At 44.1% G+C, this 27293-nt stretch overlaps 1 protein-coding gene across 1 annotated transcript in view; it reads left to right on the top strand.

The window, feature by feature from the left end:
* ttc7b (tetratricopeptide repeat domain 7B) overlaps positions 1–27293 on the top strand; it is a 336403-nt gene that overhangs the window by 43731 nt on the left and 265379 nt on the right. The window contains exon 4 of the mRNA XM_067992068.1: positions 21048–21181. Within this exon, the coding sequence (XP_067848169.1) occupies positions 21048–21181 (134 nt within the window). The remainder of the gene's footprint in view (positions 1–21047; positions 21182–27293) is intronic.

The raw sequence follows: 27293 nt of genomic DNA, 5'->3' as shown, positions 1-27293 counted from the left end.
TTCCGTTGCCTGATACGATGGGACGTCCGGGTGTGTTGGCTTTGTGTATCTTTGGGAGGCAGTAGAAGTCTCCCACGCGGGGATTACGTGGGATGAGAATGCGTAGGATGCTTTGAAGGTCTGGATCGAAGGTCTTGATCAGTTTGTTGAGCTGGTGGGTGTGTTCTTTGGTCGGATCTGCGGGTAACCGTCTGTAGTGTTCCTGGTTGTCCAGTTGTCGGTATGCTTCTTTGCAATAGTCTGTTCTGTTCTGTATGACTATGGCTCCTCCTTTGTCCGCTGGTTTGATGACGATGTTGCGGTTGGTCTTGAGAGCGTTGATGGCGTTGCGTTGTGCTCGGGTGACATTCTGGACTGTCTTCTGAGTGCGGCTGATGAATCTGGCATTGACGCATTTCCTGACAGCTTGAGCATACATGTCCAGCTGAGGGCAGCGACCCTCCGGAGGAGTCCAGTTTGACTCTTTCCTCTTCGGTTGCTGTACCGCGGATCCCTCTGTCTGCTGTTCCGGATCGTCGATTGTCTCATTGGGTTCGCTGCTGAAATCTTGGGGTTTGTGGTAGAATTCCCGGAGCCTCATTCTCCTGATGAATTCCTCTGTGTCCGCCGCGAGACTAGTGGGGTCCATTTTGGTAGTGGGGCAGAAATTGAGCCCTCGGCTGAGAACTTCGATTTCGTCTGGTTGAAGGGTGTGGTCGGATAAATTGACAATAGACTTCCCTGTGGTTGCAACCGTGGTACCAGGGGAAGCTTGGTCGTTGCTGGTGGTGATGCCGAGTTTCTCAAGCTTCCTGCTCTTGGTTTTCATGTAGGCAACGTAGTTCCGTTGCCTCGTCTGTTTGGCGGTATAACGTAGCTGGTCTGCTGTGTCCTGAGTACAGGTTGAGAGTATGGACTCTATCTTGGTTTCGAGGTTGTGGCGTCTGCTGTAGAGTTGGTGTATGAGATGGTTGCGGAGTGTGCGAGAGGTACGGCGGCAGAGTCTCTCAGCGTAATCCGAGTTGTATGTGGACTTGAGTGGGTTCGTGATCTGGAGTCCTTTCGGGATCTTGTCTGCTTTCTTGCAGCTCTGTAGAAACTTGATGTCTGTGTCTAAATGATGTAGGAAGGAAGCAGCAGCCAAAATATAAAGCTTCCTGACACTGAGACTTGTGTAATAGTGAGAACCTGGGTGAATGTAGAATGCACGAGAGGATCTCCTGTGGTATTACTTAGGAACATAGGAACAGGAGTAGGCCATTCAGCCCCTCGTGCCTGCACTGCCATTTGATAAGATCATGGCTGATCTGTGATCTAACTCTATATACCTGCCGTTGGCCCATATCCCTTAATACCTTTGGTTGCCAAAAAGCTATCTATCTCAGATTTAAATTTAGCAATTGAGCTAGTATCAATTGCCGTTTGCAGAAGAGAGTTCCAAACTTCTACCACCCTTTGTGTGTAGAAATGTTTTCTAATCTCGCTCCTGAAAGGTCTGGCTCTAATTTTTAGACTATGCCCCCTACTCCTAGAATCCCCAACCAGCGGAAATAGTTTCTCTCTCTCCACCCTATCTGTTCCCCTTAATATCTTATAAATTTTGATCAGATCACCCCTTAACCTTCCAAACTCCAGAGAATACAACCCCAATTTGTGTAATCTCTCCTCGTAACTTAACCCTTGAAGTCCGGGTATCATTCTAGTAAACCTACGCTGCACTCCCTCCAAGGCCAATATGTCCTTCCAAAGGTGCGATGCCCAGAACTGCTCACAGTACTCCAGGTGCGGTCTAACCAGGGTTTTGTATAGCTGCAGCATAACTTCTGCCCCCTTGTACTCTAGTCCTCTAGATATAAAGGCCAGCATTCCATTAGCCGCCTTGATTATTTTTTGCACCTGTTCATGACACTTCAATGATCTATGTACCAGAACCCCTAAGTCCCTTTGGACATCCACTGTTTTTAACTTTTTACCATTTAGAAAGTACCCTGTTGTATCCTTTTTTGATCCAAAGTGGATGACCTCACATTTGTCTACATTGAATTCCATTTGCCAGAGTTTTGCCCATTCACCTAATCTATCAATATCACTTTGTAATTTTATGTTTTCATCTCCACTGCTTACAATGCCACCAATCTTTGTGTCATCGGTAAACTTAGATATGAGACTTTCTATGACTTCATCTACGTTGTTAATAAATATTGTGAGTAATTGAGGCCCCAAGATAGATCCCTGCGGGACTCCACTAGTCACATCCTGCCAATGTGAGTACCTTCCCATTATCCCTACTCTCTGTCGCCTTTCGCTCAGCCAACTTCCTAACCAAGTCCGTACTTTTCCCTCGATTCCATGGGCTTCTATCTTAGCTAACAGTCTCTTATGTGGGACTTTATCGAATGCCTTCTGGAAGTCCATATAAATAACATCCATTGACATTCCCCTGTTCACTACTTTAGTCAACTCTTCAAAAAATTCAATCAGGTTTGTCAGGCATGACCTACCTTTCACAAATTCATGCTGGCTCTCTCTGATTAACTGAAAATTCTCGAGGTGTTCAGTCACCCTATCCTTAATTATAGACTCCAGCATTTTCCCCACAACAGATGTTAGGCTAACTGGTCTATAATTCCCTGACTTCCCTCTCTCTTTCGTGGGGTGCCGCAGGGATCGGTGCTGGGGCCTCAACTATTTACAATATATATCAGTGGCTTGGATGAAGGAACAGAGTGTCTTGTGGCCAAATTTGCTGATGATACAAAGATAGATGGAAAAGCAAGTTGTGATGAGGACACAAAGTGTTTGCAGAGGGATATTGACAGGTTAAGCGAATGGGCAAAAATTTGGCAGATGGAATATAATGTGGGAAAATGTGAAGTCATCCACTTTGGGAGGAAAAATAAAAAAGCAAATTATTATTTGAATGGAGAAATACTACAAAATACTGGGTGTCCTCGTACATGAAACACAAAAAGTCAACATACAGGTGCAGCAGGTAATCCGGAAGGCAAACGGCATATTGGCCTTTATTTCTAGGGGGATGGAGTATAAAAGCAGGGAAGTCATGCTACAACTGCACAGGGTGCTGGTGAGACCACACCTGGAGTACTGTGTACAAGATTCTGAGGGGACTCGATAGGGTGGATGCTGAGAGGATGTTACCCCTCCTGGGGGAATCTAAAACTAGGGGGCACAGTCTCAGAATAAGGGATTGCCTGTTTTAGATAGAAATGAGGAGGAATTTCTTCTCCCACAGGGTAGTGAATCTTTGGGATTCTTTACCCCAAAAAGCTGTGGAGGCTGAGTCATTGAATACATTCAAGGCTGAGTTAGACAAATTTTTGATCAGCAAGGGAGTGAAAGGATATGAGGAAAAGGCGGGAAAGTAGAGTTGAGGTAAAAATCAGATCAGCCATGATCTCATTAAATGGCGGAGCAGGCTCGAGTGGCCAAATGGCCTATTCCTGCTTCTATCTCTTATGGTCTTATGGTCTAAACTTGCATTTATATTGCTTAGAACATAAGAACATAAGAAATTGGAGCAGGAGTAGGCCAATCGGCCCCTCGAGCCTGCTCCGCCATTCAATAAGATCATGGCTGATCTGATCCCAACCACAAATCTAAAGAACACAAGAAGTCGGAGCAGGACCCGGCCACATAGCCCCTGGGCCCTCTCCGCCACCCACAGGGCATTGACCGATCCGAACTCAGCTTCATGTCCAATTTCCTGCCCGCTCCCCATAACCCCTAATTCCCTTTACTTCTAGGAAACTGTCTATTTCTGTTTTAAATTTATCTAATGATGTAGCTTCCACAGCTTCCTGGGGCAGCAAATTCCACAGACCTACCACCCTCTGAGTGAAGAAGTTTCTCCTCATCTCAGTTTTGAAAGAGCAGCCCCTTATTCTAAGATTATGCCCCCTAGTTCTAGTTTCACCCATCCTTGGGAACATCTTTACCGCATCCACCCGATCAAGCCCCTTCACAATCTTATATGTTTCAATAAGATCGCCTCTCATTCTTCTGAACTCCAATGAGTAGAGTCCCAATCTACTCAACCTCTCCTCATATGTCCGCCCCCTCATCCCCGGGATTAACCGAGTGAACCTTCTTTGTACTGCCTCGAGAGCAAGTATGTCTTTGTTCATAATCCCAGGGATATAGGAACTGTTAGATGAAAATAGACCAAGATCCATCAATTTCACCTTCTAACACCCTGGTAGTCACAGGAAATCCCAAATCAATTAATTTCATTTGAACTGTAGTCACTGTTGTTATATAGGCAAATGCAGTGAGATAAAAGACCAGTCAGTCTGTTTTGGTGATGTTGCTTGAGGTATGAGTATTGACCAAGGCACCGGAATTCCCTGTTTTTCTTCAAATACTGCCACGGAATCATTTGCAACTGCCTGAATGAGCAGACGGGGTTTAATGCATCATCTTTTCGACAATACCTCTGACAATGGAACAATGCAGCACTCCCTCAGTACTGCATTGGAGTGTCAACCTAGATTATGTGCTTATGTCCCCTCGAGGTGTTCTCACGCCTCTTGCAAGAACTCGATGCATCATCAGTGTGATAGAGCCTGACATCTGATGATATAGCTCAGTTTCATATTTGGAAAATAGTGCACAACTGATACAGCATAGAGCACTAAGATCTGTCCAGGCACACAAGTCACAAACTGTAAAAGTTAAGCAACTGAATGCTGTTGGCCTAAGGCTCGGAATCACCGACTAAAACCTTTGTTATAATGGTAAAAAGTTTGAAGTGATGGTGCCCTTCTCTGTAACCCTGACAAGTGGTCCTTATCAGTAAGAAAACCTTCCTCTGGTGATGAACTGGAGGCTCAGTTTGTTCTGTCCATTATAATCCTATCAGTATAACCATATAAATATGTGAATCATAAATCTGGAACACTGTATACCGTTTTGGTGTCTTAGTTATAGGAATGAGTTTATTAATTTTGAGAGGATACAGAGGGGAGGAATCAGGAATTTAAGATTTCACGAGGACCTAATTGAAGCATTCCATCTTATGAAGGGAACTGGCAGTTGATCAAGGCAACTTGTTACTGTGGTGAAAGGTTGGAATCCCATGGGACACAAGTTAGAAATTAGCAAATGAAGAGTAAGAAGGAAAATCAGGTAGAACTTGTTCAAACCAAAGGGTAAAGAGGTTAGGCAGGCATTGTGGACTGTTTTTTGCTAGCTTGCCTGTGACTTGATGTTAGACAAACATTATGGGGACATAGAATGATACAGCACAGAAGGAGGCCATTTGGCCCAACGTACCTGTGCCAGCTCTTTGAAAAGATTATCCAATTAGTTCCACTCCCCTACTTGTTCCCCGTAGCCCTGCAAACTCCCCCCCCCCCCCCCCCCCCCCCCTTCAAGTATTTATCGAATTTCCTTTTGAAAGTTATTTCTGAATCTGCTTCCACCATCATTTCAGGCAAAAAAATAAGATTAAAATATAAAAGCACTTTGGGACGTCCTGAGGTCGTGAAAGGCGCTACATGGTCACAATTGGGGAGTTGATGGAAAGTGGAGAGGCGAAGATCGAACAATGGCAGGTATTTTAAAGCGTAAAATACAGCACAAATTACTGTGGCATAAATATTTCATGAATGGTGTTAAAATAGGTACAGATTATGTTATGCTACACCCTTATAAATTACTGGCTAGACCTCAGCTAGAGATTTAATAGTGGTGTTCAAAATTATGAGGGGTTTTGATAGATTAGATAGGGAGAAACTGTTTCCACTGAGTTGGTAACCAGAGGACACAAATTTAAAATAATTGGCAAAAAAGCCAGGGGGGAAATGAGAATTTTTTTTACTCAGCGAATTGTTATGATTTGGAATGCACTGCCTGAAAGGCTGGTGGAAGCAAATTCAATAGTAACTTTCAAAAGGGAATTGAATTAATACTTAAAAAGGAAAAATTTGCAGGTCTATGGGGAAAGAGCAGGGGAGTGGGACTAATTGATAGCTCTTTCCGACAGCCGGCACAGGCATGATGAGCTGAGTGACAACCTCCTGTGCTGTATGATTCTATGATTAAAATCTCAGAGTTTTACTAAAGTTGACATTCAACATATCCAATCACTCTGGAGCATCATGGACTGATGAACTATACAGTCAAAACAGGTTGAAGGAAGTTGGGCTCAGATTATACGGTGCTCTGGTCAGACCACACCTTCCAATCTGGTCAACAAGACACATTCAAATCATGGAGGCGATGCAGAGAAGAACGACAATTCTGTTCCCTACCTTCAGAGGACTGAGCTGTGAAGAAAGACTGGAGAAATTTGGGCTTTACAGCTTTGGAAGAAGGAGGTGATCTTGTCTAGGTATATGATAGTAAATGGTATGGGAAAATAAACGAGAACGCTACTTTAAACTAAACCATAATATAGGAAAAGAAGGCAAACTAGTGAAAGACTAATATAGAACTGATATCTGAAAGTTCTTCACACAGAATGGCCAACACATGGAATGGAGTGCAATGGTAGAGTAATGGAGACAAAAACACGAGAATAATTTCAGAAACTTTTTTGGATGCTATAGTTGGGGCACAACTGCCTGGATGGTTGATCTGAGATGGGCCAAATGGCTTTCAGTGTCTATATACATATATATCATGATCTTGCTGAAAGAGAATAAATGGTGCGTAGGTACAGTTGCAATCAGTGAAAAGGATTGTTAAAAAAAGAACTTGAATTTATATGGCACCTATCTTGATCTCAGGAAGTACCAAAGTGATTCAGAGCCAGTTAACTACTTCTGAAGTGTAGTCACTGTTGTAAGGCGCCAGCCATGGCTCAGTGGGTAGCACTCTCACCTCTGAGTCAGAAGGTTGTGAATTCAAGACCCGCTCCAGAAACTTGAGCACAAAATCTAGGCAGGAAGAATGTAGCCATCATATGAATCCCAAGTTCACTTTCAGAGTGCTACAATGCCCAAAAGTAATATGCAATGATACTGAGCCGATGCTGGCCTATTGCGCGTCCCCTTCTTCCTTCACCCCACCATTGGCAGCCGTGCTTTCAGCTGCCTAGGCCCTAAGCTCTGGAATTCCCTTCATAAATTTCTCCACCTCTCTTTCCTCCTTTAAGATGCTTCTTAAAACCCACCTCTTTGACCAAGCTTTTGGTTACCTGTCCTATTATTTCCTTATGTGGCTCGGTGTCAAATTTTGTCTCCTGTGAAACACCTTAGGACGTTTTACTACATTAAAGGAGCTATTTAAGTGCAAGTAGTTGTTGAGTGCAGTAAAGTGCCACTATGAGGATTATACTACCCGCCCAATGGACCGTACTTGTTCACTGGTATGTGATGAATGTTGGTGTTATTCATGGCTATTGTAGAATTAAACAAAATAACTTCTGCAGTTAAGTTTAAATTTTGATGTTAGGAAACAGGATTATTGTGAGCCTTCTCTGGGGAGTCCCTTAACAGAATTTTCATTTAGTATCTACATTTAGTGCAAAGAAATAAAGAAAGAAGGACATGCATTTATATAACACCTTTCATGTCTTCGGGACTTCCCAGCTTTACAGCCAATGAAGTGCTTTTGAAGTGCAGTCATTGTTGTAATGTAGGAAACACGGCAGCCAATTTGCACACAGCAAGGTCCCACAAACAGCAATAAAATAATGACCAGATAGTCTGTTTTAGTGGTGTTGGTTGAGGGATAAATATTGGCCAGGACATCAGGGAGAATTCCCCTGCCTCTTCTTCGAAATAGTGCCCTGGGATGTTTTACGTCCACCTGAGGGCACAGAGGGGGCCTCGGTTTTAACGTCTCATCCAAAAGATGGCACCTCTGACAGTGCCATGCTCCCTCAGTGCTGCACGTGAGTGCCAGCCTGTGAACGGCGAATCCAGCTGTTTCTCTCAGCCCTTTAAAAGGGAAGGAAAGCCTAGAGCTGTACTGTCTGCTCACAGTACTTCCCTGACGTCTGTTTGAAAGAAAATCATGTTTTACCACTTTCAAAATTTCCTCACGTCTTCAGCCTTTGCAGAGGTCAGCCGTTTACAGTCTGCTTCGCTCCAGATCGGCTCTCTCTGGTGATGTGACTGACAGGGAAGTCTGCCTGCAATGCCTGAGCGGTTGCATACTCTTTAATGAGGACTGTACCCCTGGGGCACTGATCCAGAACCACCAGAGGCCAGGAAAGCATAACTGTTGTCTTGAGTGCAGTGCATATCTTGCCATTATTGAGACGTGAATGGTGTGATGGAAATGACAACCCTCTGTGAAGGCTGATACTCCAAGGAGATTTCAGTAATTTTAGAACATATATTTCTCGTTGTATTTTCTTCCTACATAGGTTTAACGTCTTTCAGATGAGACGTTAAACCGAGGCGCTGTCTTCCCCCTCAGGTGGACGTAAAAGATCCCATGACACTATTTCGAAGAAGATCTGGGGAGTTCTCATCGGTGTCCTGGCCAATATTTATCTCAACCAACATCACTAAAAACAGATTATCTGGTCATTTATTTCATTGCTTTTTGTGGGAGCTTGCTGTGCGCAAATTGACTGCCGTGTTTCCTCAAAGCAGTGTCTTAGGCCCAACCATCTTCAGCTGCTTCATCAATGACCTTCCCTCCATCATAAGGTCAGAAATGGGGATGTTCGCTGACGATTGCACAGTGTTCAGTTCCATTCGCAACCCCTCAGATAATGAAGCAGTCTGTGCCCGCATGCAGCAAGACATGGACAACATCCAGGCGTGGGCTGATAAGTGGCAAGTAACGTTCGTGCCAGACAAGCGCCAGGCAATGACCGTCTCCAACAAGAGAGAGTCTAACCACCACCCCGTGACATTCAACGGCATTACCATCGCCGAATCCCCCACCATCAACATGCTGGGGGTCACCATTGACCAGAAACTTAACTGGACCAGCCACATAAATACTGTGGCTACAAGAGCAGGTCAGAAGCTGGGTATTCTACGGTGAGTGACTCACCTCCTGACTCCCCAAAGCCTTTCCACCATGTACAAGGCACAAGTCAGGAATGTGATGGAATACTCTCCACTTGCCTGGATGAGTGCAGCTCCAACAACACTCAAGAAGCTCGACACCATCCAGGACAAAGCAGCCCACTTGATTGGCACCCTATCCACCACCCTAAACATTCACTCCCTTCACCACCGGCGCACAGTGGCTGCAGTGTGTACCATCCACAGGATGTACTGCAGCAACTCGCCAAGACTTCTTCAACAGCACCTCCCAAACCCGCGACCTCTACCACCTAGAAGGACAAGGGCAGCAGGCACATGGAAACAACACCACCTGCACGTTCCCCTCCAAGTCATACACCATCCCGACTTGGAAATATATCGATGTTCCTTCATCGTCGCTGGGTCAAAATCCTGGAATTCCCTTCCTAACAGCACTGTGGGAGAAGCTTCACCACACGGACTGCAGCAGTTCAAGGAGGCGGCTCACCACCACCTTCTCAAGGGCAATTCGGGATGGGCAATAAATGCTGGCCTCACCAGCGACGCCCACATCCCATGAACGAATAAAAAAAATTGCAACAGTGCCTACACTTTAAAAGTAATTAATTAGTTGTAAAGCGCTTTGGGGCGATCTGAGGTCCTGAAAAGCACTACATGAATGCAAGTTCGTTCTTTTTACTTTTCATGGATATTCAGGGAGTTCTTTGAACAGAGAGGAGAGGGAAGTCCATGGACTTCTCTCTGGAGTGCGCTTAATATGCCGAATGGCCTTTTCACGCTCCAAAATTTCTTTTATTCTTATGCCTTTTCTTCCCCTTTAATCTGCAAAGATTTGGCCAGCAGTATCTTGATGAATTTTGGGCAGCTGTATGAAGTGCTGAGAGAATTAGATCAATCTTATCCTGGATTGACATGAGACACCGAATCAGTGTCCTTCAGATCCAATTCCTTGAATCTGCCTGTTTCTCTTTTCCTGTCTGTCTTTCTCCATCTTGCTCTCTCCTTTTTCTGTGTGTGTGTGTCTGTATCTGTCTCTCTTTTTCTGTTCATTTTTCTCTCTGTTTGTTTGTTTCCCCCCTCACTCTGTCTGTCTCACTCCTTATCCCTGTTCTATCCCTCTTTCTGACTTTCTTTCTCACTCTCTAACAGCCTGTGAATAGAAAACATGAAACAGGGGTTTTTGATAATGGCTCCGGCAGAGTTTTTAAAAGTTCTGTCAACTAATAAAGTGAACTTCAAACGCAACCCCACCTCAGTCTGATGGTTCCACACCAACTTGTACACTTGACCAGAATGATACTGGGGCTAAAAGGGTTAAATTTTGAGGACGGGTTGCTTAGACTTGGTTTGTATTCCCTTGAGTATAGAAGATTAAGGGGTGATCTAATGAGGTATTTAAGATGATACAGAGAAACTATTTCCTCTGGTGGGGGAGTCCAGAACAAGGAGGCATAACCTTAAAATTAGGGGTGATGTCTGGAAGCACTTCTTCACGCAAAGGCTAGTGGAAATCTGAAACTCTCTTCTCCCAAAAAGCTGTTCTGGCTGGGGGTCAATTGAAAATTTCAAAGCTGAGATTGATAGATTTTTGTTAGCCAAGGGGTATTAAGGGTTAAGGAACCAAGGCGGATAGATGGAGTTAAGATACAGATCAGCCTTGATCTAATTGAATGGCGGAACAGGCAGGAGGGGCTGAATAGCCTACTCTGGCTCCTATGTATCTGCTGTTTATTACACACAACACTATGTTGGAAGATCACTGCAGTACTGGGAGTATTAATGTGTTAGAGCCGGGTTATATAGTGTGATTATCATTCGTTGCCCCTTCTCCACCATCTATTTTCAAAACAAATCAGCTTGGAAAATGAATTTATAATTTAAGAAATGACAGTCCCACGTGTGATGGTGGCTCTCTGATACCTCGCTCAAGTGGCCATTCCTCACTTGTGTATCTGTTGACCATTTGACTGCAGAGGTATCAGAGCTGAGCCCAATTCTACCTTCCCTTGTGTTTCACACAGCTGCACTTTTCAGCAGGTGTCAGTGGGTAAGGACCAGGAGTGGGAACCCTGGATAATTTCCCTCCACCCTGCCTAGCTCAGGGGCGCTGAGGCCAGTGACAGTGCCCTTATTCTGGCTGAGATCGATGAACTCCGCACGGACTACAGTTTGGACCCGAGGCGTGACTTAGCTGGGACAGAGGTAATGGAAGCTGGAGTTGGCTTCAGCACCAGTGCAAGTAGTGCTGCGAATGAGTGGTGTCTGATGCCTGTAGACCCATACGCCAATGAGAAGCCAGTGCCTTCAGGTAAAAAGAAAGACTTGCATTTATATAGTGCTTTTCATGACCTCAGGATGTCCCAAAGCACTTTACAGCCAATGAAGTATTTTTTAAAGTGTAGTCACTGTTATAATATAGGAAACGTGGCAGTCAATTTGCACCCAGCAAGGTCCCACAAACAACAATGTGATAATGACCAGATAATCTGTATTTTTTTATGATGTTGGTTGAGGGATAAATATTGGCCAGGATACCGGGGAGAACTTCCATCTTTAAAATAGTGCCATCCGTAAGGTGGCACCTCCAACAGTCACAGCACTCCCTCAGTTCTGCACTGGAATGTCAGCCTAGATTTTGTGCTCAAGTCTCTAGAGTGGGACTTGAACCCATGACCTTCTGGCTGGCAAGAGTGCTACCCAGTGAACTACAGCTGAGATGGGGAGGGGAGGAAATTGGCAAAAGAAGAGGGAAAAAAACAATATTGCGACTATTTGGCCTTTATGGCTCATTACCAACCACATGGTGTATTTATTCATGGAGCCATCATGGGATGGGGCTCTTACCCTGTGTTTAAGCTCCGGTTCCCAGTGCAAAGACCTTGCTGGGTGTAAAAGGATAAGCTGCATTGAAGAGGAGGAAAATGCTATCAGATACTGGTTTTCATTTTAATCTAATTGAGGACAGACTGGATGTGACTCCTGTAAGCAGTATGGTTAGACAGAACTGCATTAATCAGTGGCCCATCTCGTGGTCATGTTTCATCTTTGACTTAACGCACTAACAGCAGCCTATCTGACTTACTGCAGTACTGCTACTACTAAATTCCCATATCTGTCAACTTAGTGGTGACCATGGGGCCAAAGACTTGCTGCAGCAATAAATGAATAAAATAGTCTCTTCCTTTTATACTGCACTGCTGCTAGCACAAAAAGAAACATTTGCATTTATATAGCGCCTTTCATGACTTCAGGACAAGCCAATGAAGTACTTTTGAAGTGTAGTCACCGTTGTAATGTAGGAAACTCGGCAGCTAATTTGCGCACAGCAAGATCCCACAAACAGCAATGTAATAATAACCAGATAATCTGTTTTAATAATGTTGGTTGAGGGATAAATATTAGCCAGGACACTGGGGAGAACTCCTATAGTACCATGGGATCTTTTACGTCCACCTGAGAGGGCATCGAGGCCTCGGTTTAACGTCACATCCAAAAGATGGCATCTCCGACAGTGCAGCACTCCCTCGGTACTGCACTGAAGTGTCAGCCCAGATTATGTGCTCAAGACTCTGGAGTGGGACTTGAACCCACGACCTTCTGATTCAGAGGCGAGAGTGCTACCCACTGAGCCACGGCTGACACAGAAAGAGGATTTGACAACTTTAAAAAAAAAATGTTTTAAAAAAACCTCTAACTATCTCCTGTATGTTTAATGCCACTTGTTGGATTAGCTCACTACCTCTGAGGAAGCGATCACACTATTCTCCCCCATTCAACTTGTTCTCTGAATCCTAGTTCCCCACACCTTTTGCCCAATAACATGCAGCTTCACTGGATCTTTTTTTTTTAAAAGTTTATTTGAAGTTTTGAGCGCTGAGACTTTTTTAAAAATTTCCAGAATAGCTAGAGGCGATTTCACTGTATGTGTTCTTTTAATTTTCGATCTCATGTGGCAGGAAGATCATGTGATGGAACATCCTACATCCAACCAGAGTTGGCAACCCTAGACCATAACCAATCCTAACACAACTACAAAGCTCTGATACCGTAGCGTTAGCCTGTACCTCTCCAGCAGGGATGCACAAAGTTTAGATCAACGGGGTAAATCCAGCAAGGGGCACAAAACGTGCAGGAGCAGATTGGCCACCCATTGTGGAAAGGAGAATCAGTTGGGCGACAATTCTCTACTGCCCGTTTTGTGCCCTCGCTGAAGTTGAATTTTACCCCCATTGTTTTTTTTTAAAGTTCAGTTCTGGGCACCACTATCAGGGTCATTTAATATTTTTAAGGCTGAGTTAGATAGATTCCTGATTAACAAGGGAGTCAAAGGTTATAATAGGTAGACGGGAAAGTAGGGTTGAGGTCACAATCAGATCAGCCATGATCTTATCAAATGGCAAAGCAGGCTCGAGGGGCCGAATGGCCTACCCCTGCTCTTAATTCGTATGTTCGTACCTCTCAGGAAGAATATACTGACCTTGGAGGGGGTGCAGCACAGCTTTATAAGAATGATACCAGGGCTTAATAAATAAAATTATGAGGACAGGTTGCATAAATGTGGGCTGTATTCCCTTGAGTTTAGAAGATTGAGGGGTGATCTGATTAAGGTCTTTAAAATAATAAAAGGATTTGATATGGTAGATAGAGAGAAACTATTTCCTCTGGTGGTGGAGTCCAGAACAAGGGGGCACAATCTTAAAATTAGAGCTAGGCCTTTTAAGAGTAAAATCAAGAAATACTTTTACACACAAAGGGTAGTGGAAATCTGGAACTCACTCCCCCAAAAACCTGTGGATGCTGGGGGTCAATTGAAATTTTCAAGCCTGAGATCGATAGATTTTTGTTAGGTAAGGATATCAAGGGATACGCAGCAGCGGAGAATAAATAGAGTTGAGGTACAGATCAGCCATGATCTAATTGAATAGCAGAGCAGACTCGAGGGGCTGAAAGGCCGACTCCTGTTCCTATGTGCCCATGATCTCAACATGGTTGGTGGTGGGAGCTCTACAATTGGCTCATTGCGGACTTTGGAGGGTTCCTGCTCCTGATCAGTATCCACTGTTTCTGCTGTATGTAAATGTCGAGCGAGGACAGCATTTGGTTCAGTTGCGATGAACTCAGTGGTTGATTAGCCTGTTGCACGCATGAAGAACGGTCACTTGTACAAAGTACAGATAGCTGCTGGAACATAAGAAATAAGAGCAGGAGTAGGCCATATGGCCTCTCGAGCTTGCTTCGGAAAGTTGCAGTGATGGTGAGTATTGGAGGTGCATGGAGGAGGAGAGTTAAAAGAGCAGAGAAAGTGAAGCATAAAGTTAGGCAGGGCTAGGGAATGAGCGGGGGAATGGGAGTAATTGGATCGCTCTTCTAAAGAGCCAGCACAGGCACGATGGGCCAAAAGGTCTCCTGTGCTGTCAGACTCTATAAAATGGGAGGAGGGTAGTTTTAATTCTTTAAAAGATACGTGCACCAATTTTGTGAAATCTGTATTGTAATTAAAACAATTGGAAGTGAGAAATTAAACCATTATGTAAAAAAAATGATGGGGCTGAGTGGGAACAGGGACTGCACTGTGCTGGATGAGAGCTCAGGACTTCAGTCCGGTGTGGGAAATATTTCTGTGATGCATGGCTTGTGGCTAAGGTGCCCTTGGGCACAGTGATAGTTCCAGTCATAGTATTACTGCACGTGCGTGATAAAACCATAAGGTATTCTTAGGGCCCTGCCTCTTTCAACGGCTTTATCTGCCATTCTCCCTCAAAGATTGGACATGGAGACAGCAAATCCAGGTCTGAGAAATGAGTAACACACTCTGACTGCACTAAATAAAACCGATTGATAGTAGTGCTTGGAGGGGAGGAGGTGTCACAGATGGAAATACGTGAATTTCCATCGACACTGATGCAAATAAGTGTATTTCCATCGATGTGGTTTTACTGTGGTAGAGGGGGAGCTTCCACTTATCATCTTGTATTTTTTTCTTCAGAGGGGGATTTTGTATTGTTAGAAATATCGGTGTTTAAAAGAATTCTATAACCCACAGTGAGCTATGATGAATCTTTTACGCATCTCTCGTTGACCTGGGCCCCTTTTACCAGCTTTGGAATGGTCTGAGAATTGTGAAAATAAATCTCACTTAACACTAAGTAATGTGTTCTTCAAAGAATCAAGGGTAAAATCACCCTTTAAAGTGTCCCCCAGCCCACTTTACTCTTGAAGGAGTTCACTCTTGCTTTGAGGTACAATTTCACAGATGCTGGGGACCCTCCACTATCTTGTTCAAGTGGCCATTCTTCTTTATGTGAGTCTTGATGGTGAAATGTGGCTGGCTATTCGACAGTGGAGGGCATCACAACAGAGCCCAAAACTCCACACACACCTGTTTTTCCAGCAGGAATCTCGATAGTGATCAGAAGCAGTTTTTTTTCTTCTCTTCTCCTCCCTAGCACTGTTAAAGATCTCATACCAGTCGAGGTCATCTAAGCACAGAGTGGGGACTGTATGGATCATTGCTACACCACACGAAAACTCCTGTAACAATAGTGTTACAAACAGAACGGGGGATGGTGTGACGTTGGCTCCACTTCCATACCTAGGTGTCAGCCATGGCTGAGTTGATAGCACTCTCGCCTCCGAGTCAGAAGGTTGTGGATTCAAGTCCCTCTCCAGAGACTTAAGTGCATAATCCAGGCTGACACTCCTGTGCAGTACTGAGGGAGTGTTGCACTGTTGGGTGTGGTGTCTTTCGGATAAGACGATAAACCGAGGCCCCGTCCCGGTACCCTGGCCAATATTCATCCCTCAACCAACATCACTGAAACAGATTATCTGTTCATTGCTGTTTGTGGGAGCTTGCTGTGTGCAAATTGGCTGCAGTGTTTCCTACATTACAACAGTGACTACACTGCAAAAAAATACTTCATTGGCTGTAAAGCGCTTTGGGACATCCTGAGCTCGTGAAAGGTGCTTTATTCTTTTCTTTAAGACTGACTATACGGTGCCAACCACCTATATGGTCTCGCCACTTGAAGAAGCTATGTTTTTCTGGGAAGTGTCCCCCATTTACAATCCCTAATTGCTGTACAGTAGAACGGCTCCTTAGTTGGATGATTGATAGCATTCTTTACAAAGTTGGTTGTTCAGTAGTGAATACTGTAGGCTGTCTGGTGTTTAGCTGTCTGGTGTTTAACTGTCTTTGTCTTCCACCCCCCCCCCCCCCCCCCAAAAAAAACAATTTGCTCCCCAACATATTATAAGTCTCTCCAGGAAACACATCTAGTTAATTAATTTATTAAAGGCTGCATACAGCGCATCTGTAGCACCAAAAATGTTCCAATTTATTTTAATTTCTCAGGAACCAGTCAAAATAACACACTTCATTGCTATCCATTTATCCTGATTGGCTCAGGTTTCCCAGTAATAAACTAAAAAACACTTCACCGCCAACCGTTTACTTTGTCCTCCAGTACTTCTCTTTCAAACCTCCGACTCACTGTGAGGAACAGATCTGGGCACCCACTGTTATTTATCATCCCACCATTCCCCCCCCCCGCCCCACACCTGCCCTACAATATGAAAAACGAACTGCCTGCCAATAGTCAGCATAAAACAGGGTAACAAACTGCAGGAGAAGTGGATAATCTCTCGACCTCTCCTCCTTAACCATTCAACTTAAAAACATAGGCCCTTCAAGCCTGCTCCACCATTCAATATGATCATGGCTGATCCTCTGTCTCAACACCATATTCCCGCTTTCTCCCCATACCCCTTGATGCCTCTTGTGTCTAGAAATCTATCTAGCTCCTTCTTAAATATATTCAGTGACTTGACCTCCACAGCCTTCTGTGGGAGAGAATTCCACAGGTTCACCACCCTCTGAGTGAAGAAATTTCTCCTCATCTTAGTCCTAAATGTCCTAACCCGCATCCTGAGACTGTGACCCCTCGTTCTGGACCCCCAGCCAAGGGAAACATCCTTCCTGTATCCAGTCTGTCTAGCCCTGTCAGACTTTTATACGTTTCAATGAGATTCCCTCTCATTCTTCTAAACTAGTGAATACAGACCTAGTCGACCGAATCTCTCCTTATACGACAGTCCTGCCATCCCAGGAATCAGTCTGGTGAACCTTTCTCTATGGCAAGTATATCCTTTCTTAGGTAAGGAGACCAAAACTGCACACAATACTCCAGGTGTGGTCTCACCAAGGCCCTGTATAACTGCAGTAAGGCATCCTTGCTCCTGTACTCAAATCCTTTTGCATTGAAGGCCAGCATACCATTTCCCTTCCTAACTGCTTGCTGCACCTGCATGTTTGCTTTCAGTGACTGGTGTACAAGGACACCCAGGTCCCTTTGCACATCAACGTTTCCCAATCTATCACTATTTAAATAATACTCTGCCTTTCTGTTTTTCCTTCCAAAGTGGATAACGTCACATTTATCCACATTATACTGCATATGCCATGTACTTACCCACTCACTCAACTTGTCTAAATCGCCTTGAAGCCTCTTTGCATCCTCCTCACAATTCACAATCCCACCCAGTTTTGTATCATCAGCAAACTTGAAAATATTACATTTGATTCCCTCATCCAAATCATTGATATATATTGTGAATAGCTGCATGGTTGGTCATTCCATCCTCCTCCATCTCCTCTGTGGCCAGCTGAACTGTGATGCACCTCTGCAAGACTGCCCTCACGCATCTCCAGTAATGACTACTCCCCTTGCCTCTGCACAATCACCCCTGTAGTACCCATGATTCTGTCTTTGGTCTTTTGTCCTTGTTTACATGTTACCTCTTGGTCATGGCCTTCAAAAAAGAACTGGATAAATACTTGAAAGTAAAAAATTTGCAGGACTATGGGGATAGAGCGGCGGAGTGGGATTAGCTGGAATGCTCTTGCATAGAGCCGGCTCTGACTCGATGGGCCGAATGGCCTCTTTCCGTGCTGTAACCTTTCTATGATTGGCAGTATCATATGAAGTCATGTGGTCAGTTTCTATATGTATCCCGACAACATGCAAGGCTGCTTGCCTTCACCTCCTCAAATTTGCCCGTCTCTGCCAATACCTCAACCCACTGTTGCCAAATCCCTTGCCCTTACTCGGCTTTTCCATTGCTCTCCTTGCCAGCGTGCTGAGCTGAGCTATATGCTGCAACTCACCCAAAGCTCTATTGCCTGTACCTTGCCCTGTGCTAAGCCCTACTTCACCATCCTTCCTGTCCTCTCCAACCTCCATTAGCTTCCTGTCCCCAATGCATGAAAATCTTCATCCTCATTTGCAAATTCTTCCATTGTTTCACCCCTAACCTGCAAATTCCTCCAGCCCCGGGTCGCAATCCTTTTGCTTTGGTTCTAGCCTCCTGTGCATCTGCCCCTCTGCTCCTCAATTGGTGGCAGAGCTTTCTCTTTCTAGATCCTACTCTTTCGGACTCTCTCTTTAAACCTTGCTGCATCTCTCCCTAACTGTAAGCCTCTTCAAACCTGTCCTTTCATATCTCTGAACTCTCCCACTGCTGCTCGGTGTCCATTTTCCCACTATGAAGGGCCTGGGATGTTTTCTACATTAAAGGGGCTGCATAACTGCAAGTTGTTGTGAACGACATTCAAAATTATGCGACAACTCAATAGAATCGGCCCTGCTATATTTAAGGTGCTGCAGGAGGTTGTAAACATTACTGCGATCACATTTTGTGAGAAACATTGCGGTGCTGTGACTTGGTTGGGAGTTTTGAGAAGTTTTGTCTGGTCACGTAGCGTTCCTATGGCAACTAAAATAAATTGGTCAAAAGCATCGCAATGTATAAGTGAACAGAAATGGGACATTTTTGAGCCGTCTCCTATGCCAGATGACAATTACCCACTGCTGAGCACTTCCTGTCATTTTCTAGTCAGAACTTTTACTGCAGTATGCTGTAAAACAAAAATAAATAAAATTATAAATAAATCATGGTAGTTACCAACTCAGTTTCCATGGCAACCCGTGAGCAAAGCTGCTGGAAGCTGCTATTGCACGAGTGTCTCTCAACTCGTTTATATTTCAGAGCTGCTGCCACCGGAAGTGGCTTCACCACCTGGTCGGGTTGCTCCTGCTCCGAATTCAGCCTGTTTACAGCGCATACTGGATTCAGAACAACCGACCGGTGGAGCAACTCCGCACTCCCCGAGATGTGCACCTGTTTCAAAAGTCATGGTCAAAAGTTTACATTTTTGGACATCTGACTGACCTTCCCATGATGATGTTGCACACTCCACATGGGTTCTGGCTGACAGCTGGGCCCAAATGAGTGCAAGGGCGGTGGAAGCAGTGTGTTTTAGTTGTGAAACTAGAGTAGCAGCGAAGGTTAAGAGGAGATCTGAAATTGTAAGCAGTTTTGATAAAGTAACCGGACAAAAGCTAGTTCCACAGGTCAGTGAGCTGGTAACTAGAGTGCATAAATTTATGATTCTGACCGTGAAAAAGAAAAAAAGGACTTGCATTTTTATAGTGCCTTTCACTACCTCAGGACATCCCAAAGCGTTTTACAGTCAATTAAGTATTTTTAGTGTAGTCACTGTTGTAATGTAGGAAACACGGCAGCCAATTTGCACACAGCAAGGCCCCACAAGCAGCAATGAGATAATGACCAGATAATCTGTTTTTAGTGATGTTGGTTGAAGAATAAGTATTGGCCAGGACACCGGGGAGAACTCCCTTGCTCGTCTTCAAAATAGTGTCATGGAATCTTTTACATCCACCTGAGAGAGCAGACGGGGCCGTGAGACTGTCACGTTTAAGGATTTTTATCTTTTTTTTCCCCTTCATGGATTTTGGAATGAGTTATAGTCATAGAAGCACAGAGGAGGCCATTCGGCCCATCACTGCTTCCGCCACCCTTTCATGATGTGGAGATGCCGGTGATGGACTGGGGTTGACAATTGTAAACAATTTTACAACACCAAGTTATAGTCCCAACAATTTTATTTTAAAATTCACAAGCTTTCGGAGGCTTCCTCCTTCCTCAGGTGAATCAGGTATTCACCTGAGGAAGGAGGAAGCCTCCGAAAGCTTGTGAATTTTAAAATAAAATTGTTGGACTATAACTTGATGTTGTAAAATTGTTAACAATTGACCACCCTTTCAGGCAGTGCATTCCAGATCATAACAATATTTAAGTGCTATGTTTAAAACAAAATGAATTCATACTGGCTGCGGCTACTGGGTCAGTTGTTTGGGGGGTGGGGGGGGGGAATTGATGTGGGAATGAGCCAACCAATCTTATTGTTGTCCGTGACGACCAGGAGCATTGAGCAATCCGTTAGCCAATTCCCTCACGAAGCCACCGCACCTATTGTGGGGATAGTTCTACTCGTGCGAACCCAATGTAAGCTGCCTGCTGAGAATATACTCTTGGGAGAGGAGGTAGTTGGTTTAGTTGACAAGCCTACAGGGAAGAAATTTAAGACACAGCCTTCCCAATTGCTTAGAACACAGAGGAAAAGGAAAAAAAGAGGCTCATGACAGTCAGTCAGTCAGGAGATGGCAAGGTGCAGGCCTGGGCTTGGGCTTGGAGCTGGAAGCTAAGAAGCAGGAGGTCAAATTTTGCAGTTAGGAGTAGTCTTGAAAGAAAGATTATACCAAAGACAAGTAAGTCAGCCCACAGAGGGGACAGAATGTTTGATTTATTATTTTTTGAGGTCCCATGCTCTGGAATTCCGTCCCTAAACCCCTCTGTTTCACCATCTCCCTCTTCTCCGTTATGACCCTGCTCGAGACCCAGCTCTTCGACCAAATATTTGATCACCCCTCCTAATATTTCCTCCTCTAGCTCAATGTTAATTTTTTTCCTTGAACGTCTGTGAAGAACCTGGGACGTGTTTTCTATGTTAATGGCACTATATAAGTTGTTGTTGATGATGCGCCTCCAAGCCAGGGAAGATTGTAGCTCTTTCACACTGTCCTGATATGAGCAGACTCGTCACAGGTCAGCGATCAAATCTGGGGCCATAGAGTATTGAGTTCAGCTCAGTGCAGTTCTCCATTGTGCCATTGAGGGAGTCAAACCCAGTTCAGTTCATAAATCAGCATATCTAATTATGCTTTCTCTTCTTAGGTTTGTGTTTGGAGAAGCTGGTAGCATCACCATCGCCAAAAAATGATCTGCAGCCGGATCCCGAACAAGAAATAATTACATGTTATGAGAAAGCTGGTGATATAGCGCTGATTTATTTACAAGAAACTGAAAGGGTAAGAAGAATCTGCTTGGGTTTTACTGTTAATGCTGATAAGATCACACTGTTCTGTATCATACGTCACTGTGCTTTTTAAATCTTTGTTTTATTCCTCACTGAAATCCCTGAGAAAGGTGATCTCTTCTAAGTTACATTGGAACTTTCTAAAGTTGCAGTTTGCTCAAATTATCCCATCACCTTGAAAGTTCTGAACAGTTGCCGATTGGCAGTATGATTTTAATCATGGCCATTCCACTGGTCATCTTGTTGTTTATGTTATGTGTCTCTAAAACTCTGCTCTTGAACACCTCGATGAATCATCCACTGTTGTCTTGGATATCTGAAACCCTGCACCACTAAACAGGGAACCGTCACGTAACCTCGCCCTAAACCCATGCACACAGTTACCTTGTATCATCTCAGAGTATTCTATTTGTGCATTTGACGATGGCCCACCCTTTCTTACTCCTTTAACTTCAGGTTTTTCCAGGGCTGTATCCTCCCACTCCGGTCCTCCTTCATAGAATTACATAGAATGTGCAGCACAGAAACAGGCCATTCGACCCAACTGGTTTATGCTCCACACGAGCCTCCTCCCTCCCTACTTCATCTAACCCTATCAGCATATCCTTCTATTCCTTTCTCCCTCATGGGTTTATCTAGCTTCCCCTTAAATGCATCTATCCTATTCGCCTCAACTACTCCCTGTGGCAGCGAGTTCCACATTCTCACCATTCTTTGGGTAAAGAAGTTCCTCCTGAATTCCCTATTCGATCAATTAGTGACTATCTTATATTTATGGGCCCTAGTTTTGGACTCCCCCACAAGTGGAAACATCTTCTTTACGTCTACCCTATCAAATCCTTTCATAATCTTAAAGACCTCTATCAGCCTTCTCTTTTCTAGAGAAAAGAGCCCCAGCCTGTTCAGCCTTTCCTGATTGTTATCTTTCATTCCTCCACAAAACATCTGACTCTACCGTCATCTTTTGCTGATGATTCTACTTTACGTTCCTCCAGATTGCACACCGTCGTTGCTCACGACCTTCAGTCATTGCAGTGCAAGAAGAGTGAACCACTACACCTTCATCACCTCCTGACCAGAGTCCCACCCCCATCCAACACTACCAAAAACAGACCAACTGGTCAGTCATCTCATTGCTGTTTGTGGAGCCTTGTGGTGTACAAATCTGCAGCTGTTTGTCGACATAACTGATCGCACTAAAGAAAGAAAAGCGATTTATCGGTTCTATAGCCCAGTGGGATATACTGAGGATGGGATAAATCACTATATAAATGCTTTTTCTTCTTCTTTTCTCTCTTTTTTTCCCCTTCCTCCATATCCATACCTTTCCTTACTCCACACCCTTAAATAAAGCAGTAGTTCAGGTGTACATTAAAGGTGGCACGATCTGAGTTTCCCTGGTGTCCTGGCTAACATTCCATCCTCGACTGAGGCCACCAAAAATGGATTCATTCATCCCATCGCTGATTGTGGAATCTTGCAGTGAGAAAAAGTGGCTGTAGCACGAGCCCACATAGCCGTCACTTCGCATGTATTCATGTGAAGCCCTTTGAGACGCTTCTGAGAGAGCTGGTGCAATGAAATTTAAATGCAAGTCTTTCTTTTCTTTCTAGCTAGTTTATTTGCTGGTTTAGCATGATAATTTACAGCCACGGTGATAGGGGAAAAAAAAACCTGAATTAGCTCAAACTAATTTTCAGCTGGGACCTATGGCGAGACTATATAATACCAAATTAAAAATTTGGGCTAACTAATTAAAAACACAAAGTAAATGGCCATGCAAATTTTATGACTTAGCAGATCCAATTAAAATGAGTCACTCTCAGGATAGTCTACCTAATAATTTTTCCAAAACCTTTTGCAAGCATACATCTGAAGGCCTGAGGAGCTCTAGTCAGTTTCACATTTAAAGGAATGTTACCCCAGTATTTTAGTTGAATTAAACCTAATGGGTACGACCTTGCTCAGAGCAAGATACAGGCAGCGGGAAATTTAAATTCAACTATTGTAGATTGAAAGTATAACTATTGCTATTTGATTTGAGAATTTCTTCAGACAATTATATAACTTACATTTGTGATGTCATCAAGGTCAAAAATATGGACTTTACAATCTGACGTCATGTGACCCCAATCCCAACTGGTCACTTTGCCTGTGTAGTTGTGTCACTACTATAATGCTATAGTTATACCGCAAGTACCTGTACCTGCTTTGGGAGCAGTGCTAGCATTGTACGGGTATATTTTCCTGGATTTAGTGCCCAAATAGAACCCAAGAAGCAGATGCAATGCACAGAAAAAATGGAGGCTAATCTTTTGCCCGTTCTGCACTTGAGTAGCACTGCATCCAAACTTGCTCTGTACGTTTTCCTCCAACTGCCTGAAGAGGGCGCAACAATGTAGATTACACACAAATGCACAAATTAAGGTCATGTAGCTCGGCCAGCAGTTTTTTCTCTAATAACGGCAGTTGCAGGTCAGGAGTGGATTGCCCCCACCACCACCCCCCCCCCAGGGCTCCTGCCCCCAGACATGCTGCGTAAGCGCGCTCATTACTTTGGTTCCCAAACACCACAAAATCACAAATTACACAGCAGCTTCTGGGAATGTGACAAAAATGACTTAATGTTTATATTGTGACCACAAACTATTTCTTAAAATCCATTTTCAGCAACATTGAAGAGAAAAATCTACATCTGGTAATCATTAACTGGTAATATAGTAACCCAGAACAACTTAAGTTGTTAGTAGCAACAGCACCCATCAAACGTGATGCAGACTGTGAGTCTGCTGTGATTTTACTTTTTTTGAAATACTGTATCTAGGCATCAGAATGTATTGATTACTGCTTGGGATTCTCCTGCAATAGTCCTTTTGATGATGACGCTATCTCTGAGACCCCAGAGGGGTCCAGCCTTCCTCTGTGCCGTCTGCCAGCGATCAACAACCTGCCTTTATAAAGCTCCTTTAACATAGTGAAATGTCTCAAGGCGTTTCACAGGAGTGTTAACAAACAAAATTTGACACCACTGCGAGTTGTTATGATCTGGAATGCACTGCCTGAAAGGGTGGTGGAAGCAGATTCAACAGTAACTTTTAATGGGGAATTGGATAAATAGTTGAAAAGTAAAAAATTGCAAGGCTTATGGGGAAAGGGTGGACTAATTGGATAGCTCTTTCAAAGAGCCGGCAAGGGCACAATGGGCAGAATAACCTCCTTCTTTGCTGGGCGATTCTATGATTCTAAGTGGTCCCATGGATTGCCTTGGACACCTCTTAAATTTAAGGTTAAAAAGTTGGGTTTACACTAGTTGCAATCCCAGTTTGATACCGATACAACTGGGGACACCTCCTCGAGATAGCATAATAAGTAGCCTGACTGAGCCCGATATGATGGGGCTGCTGGTGCTCTGCTTTTGCTCCATTTACATTGCAGGGCAGATTCAGAACACTGGTGGCAATGTTGGCACAACTGTGAACTCACAGCTGTTCAGTAGCTGCCTTTGCGATTGTAAAGACTCTGGATTGGACTATTTTTTACAGGCCAGCAGCCTGTACCCCTGGGCCTGCCCATGGTCAGAAGAACTGATGGCCATTTATATTTACGGTCGGTTGTCTTCAGCCTCTGGAGGCGAAGAATGAATACAGTTTGCCAGGTGGTCTATGTCTCCAAGGGCAGGTTGTAATCTCAACAGGGTATTAAAGAGAAATTAGGATATGGAATATGAATAGGGTATTAAAGAGAAATTAGGACATGGAATATGAACAGGGTAAGATTGGAACAAAATGAGAAAGGTAAGAAAAAGGTGGGAGCACATAAAAAGAGTGAAAGGAAAGATTTCAAATAATCTTCCAACATGTGCATTTCCACCATCCCTATTAAGGTGAATCTATTGGTGTTGAAAGTGAGGGTGTTAGTTTTGGTGAGCAGAACACTTCTCACTTTAAGAGCTTTTACACTGCGGAGTACTGCTAATGGCAGATGAATGGGTCTTGGTCTGTCAGCTGCATAGCATAAATTGCCCAGCATTTGGGGAACCAAAGGCTTGGTGGGTCTACAAATGTGCTGTCGGGTAAAGATGGCTGGTTTCCAGTTAAGTGAAATTGGGATGCTGGCCCCAGGGGTTGGTAATCTGGGTCTCTGTATATTGTGGAACGGAGCCCAACAGAAACCAGTTCCTGAAAAGGGAGAGTGATGCAAGCTAAAACAGAACCATAAGAAAACATTAAGTGTGAAAGAGAGAGAGACTGTTCTGCTACCCCTCCCTCTAATGTGTATGGCAAGTATTGGCCTGCTGTGCTGCCAATAAAGTCATGACCTTCAATGAGAAACCACCCCCTTGATGTGGAAGCTCCCAGCACCTGTATATTCCATTGAGTTAAACCTGCCTGTCAGGCATAATGAATGAAACCTATTCTACCATCGGGGTGTGAACTCCTGTGGAATGTGCCCAATGACATCTTGTTGTTTAATGCTGATCTAACATGCAAAAATTATACAAAACAAGTGCTCAGTCAGGCAGCACCTGGGGAGCGAACAGAGGAGTTGGCGTTTCAGGTGTGGACCTTTCATCAAACCTGGAGGATATTACAGATGAACAGCATTTAAAAAAGCAACAGAGTAAAGGGGAGGGGAAAAAAATACATGGAAAGAAGTAGAATGACCTGTAAAGTGCTTTTTGGATGAGACGTTAAACCGAGGCCCCGTCTGCCCCCTCAGGTGGGCGTAAAAGATCCCATGGCACTATTCAAAGAAGAGCAGGGGAGTTCTCCCTGGTGTCCTGGCCAACATTTATTCCTCAACCAACATCAGTAAAACTGTTTATCTGGTCATTATCACATTGCTGTTTGTGGGACCATGCTGTGCATAAATTGGCTGCCGTGTTTCCCTACATTACAACAGTGACTACACTGCAAAAGTACTTAATTGGCTATGTAAAGCACTTTGGGAAGTCCTGAGGTCGTGAAAGGCACTGTATAAAGGCAAGTCTGTCTTTCTTTAAGTAGAAAGAAAAGGGATGGTTAAATGGCAGAAGTGATATCACCATGAACCAATAGGTGGCATAATGAGAGAAATCAAAGAAATAAAAGACACATACAAGTCACAGAGAATGTATGAATAGCTGAAAGATATTGGGAATGAGGCAGGTAGAAGTGCAAAAAACTGACAGGCTTCAGTGGCCTAGGGGACTAAGAGAAGAAAAAGGCAGGTCAACATTAAGAGTGCTGACCACCTCGCCAACAAGGTGTTCCAATACAGGGTCCCCGCCACAAACACCAACCCCTTCTCTCCCATTCCTGGAAACACTGGCACACCCAGCACATCCTGCCGAAGAGAAAGTTGGAGCTATAGTTAGCCTCTGAAATTAGTAATGTCAGTATTAAGACACGAGGGCTACAAAGTGCCTCATAGAAAGATACGGTGCTGATCCTTGAGCTTACTTTGAGCTTCATTAGAACAGTGTCAAAGGCCAAAGACAGAGGTCAGAGTGGGAGTGGGACGTGGAATTGAAACAGCTAGCGACAGGGAGCTTGGGGTCATTCTAATATTCTAAATGGCTTGCATGACTCCAGAAGTTAACTCTTTGTAAACTGAATCTAACTTCACAGCATTATCACATCATAAATTAAAACAAAGCCCCTTCCAGGCCAAATAGGTAAAAATCCCAAAAATCTTACAGGAGGATTAAGCTTAACATAAACTGAACTCTGCATATGATGTTGCAATGTTGTCATGTTTTTGTTGGGGAGGAGGAGCAAATAATTTTATTGTGACAGTTGTTCCTTTAAGGAATTCAGGAATGTGCTATTGCAAGCTCGCAGATTTACCCAGAAAGGAACAGGAAAAGAGGAATGAAACACATGTCTGTTGACCATCATCTGTGTGTCCCATCTCTGAAGAAGTAAGATGTCCTCGAAGTACCCATTGTAAACTCCGTTATGAACACCCACCGACTTGGATACGGTAGCTGAGCACATTGTTTGTTATGTGATCTTGGCTTGGCAGTCGTCAGCTGAGGGACTGTGAAAGTGTCTGCACAAATCCGATCAATACTTCAATATTCTGTTGAACGTTGAACGGATTTGTGCCATTTGAGCAGGGAT

The sequence above is a fragment of the Heptranchias perlo genome, chromosome 10 (assembly GCF_035084215.1).
Source record: "Heptranchias perlo isolate sHepPer1 chromosome 10, sHepPer1.hap1, whole genome shotgun sequence".
Taxonomy (NCBI): Eukaryota; Metazoa; Chordata; class Chondrichthyes; order Hexanchiformes; family Hexanchidae; genus Heptranchias; species Heptranchias perlo.
Note: the sequence above shows the minus strand (reverse complement) of the source record. Positions and strands in the feature narration are given on the sequence as shown.